The following is a 7,178-nucleotide window of genomic DNA, read 5'->3' on the forward strand; positions in this document are numbered from 1 at the left end:
GCTCATGTGCTCCTGCTCACTCAGCATCTCCGGCCGCTCCGACTCCTGGAACACCTCCTCCTCCTCCTTATTCTCCTTCTTCACCTCCACCAGCCCCAGCGCTGGGGGGCTGGCCAGGATGGGGTTCACAACGCCCACCTGCGGGATGGTCACCGGGATGGGCGGCCGGGCAGGGGTCACACCTGGGAGAGCACGGGGACAGGAGGGTGGTCAGTGACAGCTGGGCAATGGTCAGTGACAGCTGGGCGATGGTCAGGGACAGCTGGGCAATGGTCAGTGACAGCTGGGCAATGGTCAGTGACAGCTGGGCAATGGTCAGTGACAGCTGGGCAGTGGTCAGTGACAGCTGGGTGATGGTTAGTGACAGCTGGGTGATGGTCAGTGACAGCTGGACAATGGTCAGTGACAGCTGGGCAATGGTCAGTGACAGCTGGACAATGGTCAGGGACAGCTGGGTGATGGTCAGTGACAGCTGGACAATGGTCAGTGACAGCTGGGCAATGGTCAGTGACACCTGGGGAGTGGTCAGTGACAGCTAGGAAGTGGTCAGTGACAGCTGGGCAATGGTCAGTGACACCTGGGCAGTGGTCAGTGACCCCCAGTGCCAATTTCCCAGCTTTTCCCCCAAGCCAGGTGTTCCTGCTGGGAACCACAGCCTGTCCCATCTATTGGACACCAGAATGAATCCATAAAACACCCGAGCTCCTGCCCAGGCTTCATGTGGCTCCAGGCACAGAGTGCACAGAGTGCTGCCATCTGTGCAAAAGGGACACGGGTGACAGGGGGAGAGCACACACGGGTGACAGGAGGGGACACACAGAGGCGACAGGAGGAGGGGACACAAGGAGGTGACAGGAGGAGGGGACACACAGAGGTGACAAGAGGCACAGCACACATCAGTGACAGGAGGAGGGGACACACAGAGGTGACAGGAGGAGGGGACACACAGAGGTGACAAGGGCAGAGCACACATCAGTGACAGGAGGAGGCGACACACAGAGGTGACAAGGGCAGAGCACACACGGGTGCCAGGAGGAAGGGACACCGGGGCCAGCAAGAGGGGACAGAAGGGGACACACACAGGTGCCTGCAGACAGGTGACCCACCTGTGATGACACCAGGGGCCTGTGCAGCCATCACAGCCTGGGGCAGGGCCCCCAGGGGCTGGGCCAGCGTCAGGGCAGGGGACACGAGCCCCGGGGTGGCCAGCGTGCCCAGCACTGCAGCTCCTGCCACGGCTTCCTGGGGACACAGGGAAAACCTGGGGTAGCCCTGCCCCATCCCTGCACCCAGAAATTCCCAACACTCCCATCCCCAGGAGCAGAGCAGCCAGCCAGGCTCAGCTCCCTGCACCCCGAAATTCCCAACACTCCCATCCCCAGGAGCAGAGCAGCCAGCCAGGCTCAGCTCCCTGCACCCCGAAATTCCCAACACTCCCATCCCAGGAGCAGAGCAGCCAGCCAGGCTCAGCTCCCTGCACCCCGAAATTCCCAACACTCCCATCCCCAGGAGCTCCCAGGGCTGTGAGGGAAGGCAAAGGTGTCACCCAGCCCAGCAGGGACACAGAAACTCTGAAGTACCCTGGGAGAAAAACCTCCTCCAGGAACTCCAATTCCAAGGAAGAAAAACCTCCTCCTGGAACTCCAATCCCAAGGAAGAAAACCTCCTCCTGGAATCCAATCCCAAGGAAGAAAAAGCTCCTCTTGGAGCTCCAATCCCAAGGAAGAAAACCTCCTCCTGGAATCCAATCCCAAGGAAGAAAAAGCTCCTCCTGGAATCCAATCCCAAGGAAGAAAAACCTCCTCCAGGAACTCCAATCCCAAGGAACACCCTGACTCTAGACACCCAGAACTCCAACATCCAGGAGGAACATCCAGCTGAACAGTAAGCACTTCCACGGAAGTACTGAAATGATGTGCCTAAACCACAGCCCAGGATCCCCATGGTTTTGGCTGTTGTTGCTTTCCAGGCCATTGTTTAATTGTCAGTCCTGGTTTAATTGCTCACATCCTCCTCCCCCTTGTATTTTCAGGGCTCCTGTAACCCCTGATGTGGCAGAGCAGATCCCAAGGTTTGTCCCTCCATCCCAGATGTTAGTGGATCTGTGACTGCTGTGATATCCCAGCTCTCCCCTACATAAATGCCCTGGCATCCAGCCCATCCCATCAGGGCTCTGCTCCCAGTGCCCACAAGGTTATTCCTATTTCCACTGGAGATGAAGCTCCTAATGAGTGCTGGAACAAAACCACTGGAATTTCTGGCTCCACTGGAAATGGCTAAAAAACTTCTCCCAGTACTTTTGGTTCCTTCACTTCCCTGCAAGCCTGACTTTTCCTCCCTCTGGCAGACAGGGGTGACCCTGCTGCTCTCTCTTTAGTGCCACTCTCCTGACAGGAACAGATCCTGCAGTTTCCTGACAGAACAGCAGGATTTACCCGTGTCTGTACCACATCCCCTCCATTTCACTCCAGCAGAGTCCATTCTCCCTTCCCAAAGTGCTTCTGATCCAGCCATGTCTCACCTTCCTCCCTGCCCTGACTGCAGAGCTTCCCAGACCTCTGGAATCTCTCCTGGGGACCTGTGAGTTCCACAGGAGGGGCAGCTCCTCCCACTCCCGCCCTCACCTTTGATTCAGGGGAGCATTCCCCAAAAAGCCTTTTGGAGCCCCAGCTCTGCTGCAGCAGCACCAGGGGCTGCACTGACCAGCAATTCCTGCCCAAGAAAACCCCACAACACAAACAGTGCTGCAATTGTCCTGCTCCACGGGCTGCAGGGCCATGGGGGGATCCTGCTGCCCAAGGCAGGGAGGGGGGCACAGCCTTGGGCATCTGTGCCCAGTGCTCCCACCCAGGAGCTCCTGGTACTTCAGGAAAACAAAATCAGAGCACCCGAGTTCTGCATCAATATCCAACCCACCCCAGCTCTGCCTTTCCCTGTTTTTAGCAGCCTAAAGCCATCCCAGGCCTGTTCCACCCTGTACAGGTGAGACCTTCAGCCAGAGTGCTGCTCCTGCCCCCAGCCCTCACCCCCTCCAGGTCCTCCCCTGCTTTCTTTCAGCCTCTCCTGCAAACATTTTTCCCTCACTGCTGGCTTGATTTCCAGACTAGGAATTCCCTCCACCCTTCCCCACCAGTTCTTGGAATAAAGCTCTCATCAGCTGTGCCAGATGATTCCAAAACCTGGTGTCTCAGATTCCCCACTGCCAGGGACAAGCCTCCACGTGTGAAACCCTGGGACAGAGTGTGATCTGCAATCACGGCATCCTGGAGTGGCTTGTGCTGGAAGGGACCTTAAAGCTCACCTCGTTCCAGCCCCTCTGCTTTAATGCCTTTGAAATCCTACAAAAATCACAGTTTGGTTTTGTATCACTGACTGACCCCACAGAGAATTTAAATTATGCACACAGATGTGATGACTCCAAACTCAAACCCCTCGTTTCCCTAAACTAATTCTTCACCTGCTGAAAACCTCCACATTTACTTCTCTCTGAATTTGTTCATTTGAGGGACTCGTCAGGGCCTGGAGGGACAGGAGCCAGGGAATGGCTCCCACTGCCAGAGGGCAGGGCTGGGTGGGAGATTGGGAATTGGGAATTGTGCCCTGGCAGGGTGGGCAGGCCCTGGCACAGCTGTGGCTGCCCCTGGGTCCCTGGCAGTGCCCAGGCCAGGCTGGGACACCCTGGGGCAGTGGAGGTGTCATCCCTGTGTCTCACCTGTGCCTCCCCTGTTCCATCCCCATGTCTTACCTGTGCCTCCCCTGAGCCATCCCCATGTCTCACCTGCGCCTCATCTGAGCTGTCCCCGTGCCATCCCCGTCTCACTTCTGCCTCCCCTGTTCCACTCCCATGTCCCATCTGTTCCACCCCCATGTCTCACTTGTGCCTCCCCTGTTCCATCCCCATGTCTCACCTCTGCCATGTTCTGAGCCATCCCCATGTCTTACCTGTGCCTCACCTGAGCTGTCTCTGTGCCTCATCTGAGCTGCCCCTGTGCCATTCCAGGTGTGGCAGGGGTCAGGAGCGGCATTGGGGGGGTCACGGCCTTGCCCACGCGCAGGTACTGACCCCCCAGGTCAAAGAGGTTCATGGAGGACACGGCATCCTGGGAGGACTGGGCCTTCTCGTACTCTGCAGGAGGAGACCATTCACTAATGAGCCTTCCCTTGTTCAGTCATGGAATTATGGAATGGTCTGGGTGGGAAGGGACCTCAAAGACCTTCCAGCCCCACTCCCTGCCACAGACACCTTCCACTGTCCCAGGCTGCTCCAAGCCTGTTCAACCTGGCCTTGGCACTGCCAGGGCTGGGGCAGCCACAGCTCCTCTGGGCACCCTGTCCTAGCACCTCACCCCCTCACAGTCACCATAAATTATATTTTTAAATCCAGCCTTGACCTGCTCCAAATTTATTGACCACCAAACTCCCAAAAAACTCACTTCCTTTTCGAACCAGGACACCCTCCCCTGGCGTAACTCCCTCCCCAGGGTGGAAATCCCAGCCCCAGGAGCAGAGGACACCCCCTGCCCTGCCCTGCCCTGCCCCAGCCCCAGCCGGCTGTACCAATGAAGCCGTAGCCTTTGTGCTTCCCTGTGGTGGGGTCCCTGGCCAAGGTGCAGGATTTGATCTTGCCAAAGGCCTCGAACACGCTCTTGATGTCGTCGTCGGACAGGTCCTGGTGCACCGAGGCCACGTAGATGCGGTTGAAGGCTCGGGCCTCCTCTGCCAGCTGGTCAATGATGGGCTGAGCCTGCCCGATGTTGCTGGGCCTCCCCACCTGCAGGACAGGGTGGCAATGGAGCTGGGAAGGGCCTGGAGTACCTGGGGGAGCTGGGAAGGGGCTCAGGGGGGATCCTGTGGCTCTGCACAGCTCCTGACAGGAGGGGACAGCCGGGGGCGTCAGGCTGTGCTCCAGGGAACAGGGGCAGGACAAGGGGAAACAGCCTCCAGATGTGCCAGGGGAGGCTCAGGCTGGACATCAGGAGGAATCTCTTCAAGGAAAGGCATTCAGGCATTGGAAGGGGAGGTGCTGGAGTCCCCACCCCAGGAGACATCAAAGGAATGGCTGGACATGGCACTCAGCGCTCTGGGCTGGTGACAGACTGGGCTCGATGGGCTGGGAGGGATTTTCCCATGTGAACAGCCCCATTATTCTGTGGTATGGGCAGCCCATGGAGCAGGGCAGCACCTGGCCCCTGCCTGCCTGTGCAAAGCTCAGCTCAGAGGGAACAGGTCCAGAACAGCCCCATTATTCTGTGATATGGGCAGCCCATGGAGCAGGGCAGCACCTGGCCCTGCCTGTGCAAAGCACAGCTCAGCTCAGAGGGAACAGGTCCAGAACAGCCCCATTATTCTGTGGTATGGGCAGCCCATGGAGCAGGGCAGCACCTGGCCCTGCCTGCCTGTGCACAGCTCAGCTCAGAGGGAACAGGTCCAGAACAGCCTGCACTGACCGGGTCCTGGGCTCTGCTCCCTCCTCCCTGTACCCATTTACCTTCCCTCACCTGACAAACACAAACTCCCAGGGACTGAGCAGCACTCTGCCACCAAACCACAGCATTCCTCCCTCTCTCCTAAACCCCCTGGGCCATGGCACTCTGCTCACACTCAGGGCGTGTCAGAGACACCATAAAAGATATAAAGAATCCCCTTTGCTTTGTCATCATAAGAATTCCATGTGTGGGTGGGAAAACCTGAGTGTAGTCCCTGGGGCCACTCTCAGGTGGGACTTGCAGGTTTCTCCTTGGGGAGGAGGCACCCAGAGCCACCGTGTGCCCCATGCTGGCCATCAAGGTCCATCAGGGAACAGTCTTTAGGCTCCTTCCCCCACCACAGGGCTGTGGGGAGCATTTCCAGGCATGGAACCAGGAAAAGAGAAGCAGGAATTTTCAGAGCAGGCGTGTTACTCACCTTGATGTTCCTTCCCCCCAGCATGACAGAGTTCATCTGCTCCAGGGCCAGCTGGGCGGCCTCGGGAACCTCGTATTCCACAAAGGCAAAGCCCTGCAATGGGAGGAGACACCTGTCAGTCACTCCAGCTGTGCCAAGCTTGCCCATGGACCTACAGGAACTGATTCCCACCTCCCTGATTCCTGCTCGTGGCCCAAGGAGATTCCTTGAAGAAGCATTTTAATATGGTATAAAATGCCAGCAGAGGTTCCCCCAAGGACATCTGATTCTGGAGCCCCTCAGACTCTGAGGCCCTGCAGCAAAACCCCGCCTAACTAAGGGCTGCTGCCTTGTCAGCACCTCCAGAGCTTCAGGATGGACAGCAGGAGGAATTTCTTCACTGAAAGGGTGGGCAGGCATTGGAAGGGGCTGTCCAAGGAGATGTGGAGTCCCCATCCCTGGAGATGTCCAGTGAATGACTGAGTGTGGCACTCAGTGCCCTGGGAGCTCTTTTCCAACCTCAATGACTCTGATTCCATGCACTTCACCCCACACACCCCCAGCTCCCACCAGAGAATCCTGCCCTCAGCAGATCAGGGAGCTGCAAACATTCATCCTCAGTGCTAAAAGGAGCCTGTTCTTCACAGGGATAGAGGCTCTTTCCTCTCCTGGCTGCATCTGGAAAGCCTTGAAGAGAGGAGGATGCTCCTTGAGGTCTGGGAATCAAGGAATCATGGAAAGGTTTGGGTTGTAGGGACCTTAGAGCCCATCCAGTTCCACACCTTCCACTAGACCAGGCTGCTCCAAACCCCATCCAGCCTGACCTTGGACACTTCCAGGGACGGGACAGCCACAGATTCTCTGGGAAACCTGTGCCATGGTCTCACCACCCTCACAGGGAAGGATTCCTTCCAAAATTCTGCACAGCTGCATATTTTGTGTTTAGGACACATGGCTGAAAGAAATGTCCTTGCAGAAGACCCCAAAATGCCTCATCACTGGGCCATCAGCACCAGCTCTTGCTGCCCCCAAGGAATTCCATCCCTTCCCAGGACAATTCTCCTCCTCTTTGCCAGACCCAGGCAATCCCACAAGGGTTTGGCTGGGACAGCACCTTAAAACTCCTCCGGCTGCACCCCTTGCCGCAGGCAGGGACCCTCCCAGCAGCCCCGTCCCACCTTGTGCTTCATGGTGACGGAGTCCCAGGACATGTCGATGCTCTTGATGGGCCCGAAGGGGGCGAAGGCCTGGCGGATGGTGTCCTCCCCCAGCTCGTAGTAGATGGAGCCCACGTA

The 7,178-nt window shown here is 57.6% G+C and overlaps 1 protein-coding gene across 1 annotated transcript in view; it reads right to left on the reverse strand.

Annotated features, from left to right (window-relative positions):
* The window catches only part of PUF60 (poly(U) binding splicing factor 60), a 20,872-nt gene that overhangs the window by 6,547 nt on the left and 7,147 nt on the right, over nt 1-7,178 (reverse strand). The window contains exons 4-10 of the mRNA XM_031065103.1: nt 7,062-7,178; nt 5,905-5,997; nt 4,558-4,771; nt 3,982-4,126; nt 2,672-2,698; nt 1,107-1,261; nt 1-182 (exon numbers count right to left, since the gene is read on the reverse strand). Coding sequence (XP_030920963.1) covers nt 1-182; nt 1,107-1,261; nt 2,672-2,698; nt 3,982-4,126; nt 4,558-4,771; nt 5,905-5,997; nt 7,062-7,178 — 933 coding nt within the window. The remainder of the gene's footprint in view (nt 183-1,106; nt 1,262-2,671; nt 2,699-3,981; nt 4,127-4,557; nt 4,772-5,904; nt 5,998-7,061) is intronic.

Source organism: Geospiza fortis, unplaced genomic scaffold (assembly GCF_000277835.1).
Source record: "Geospiza fortis unplaced genomic scaffold, GeoFor_1.0 scaffold1056, whole genome shotgun sequence".
Taxonomy (NCBI): domain Eukaryota; kingdom Metazoa; phylum Chordata; class Aves; order Passeriformes; family Thraupidae; genus Geospiza; species Geospiza fortis.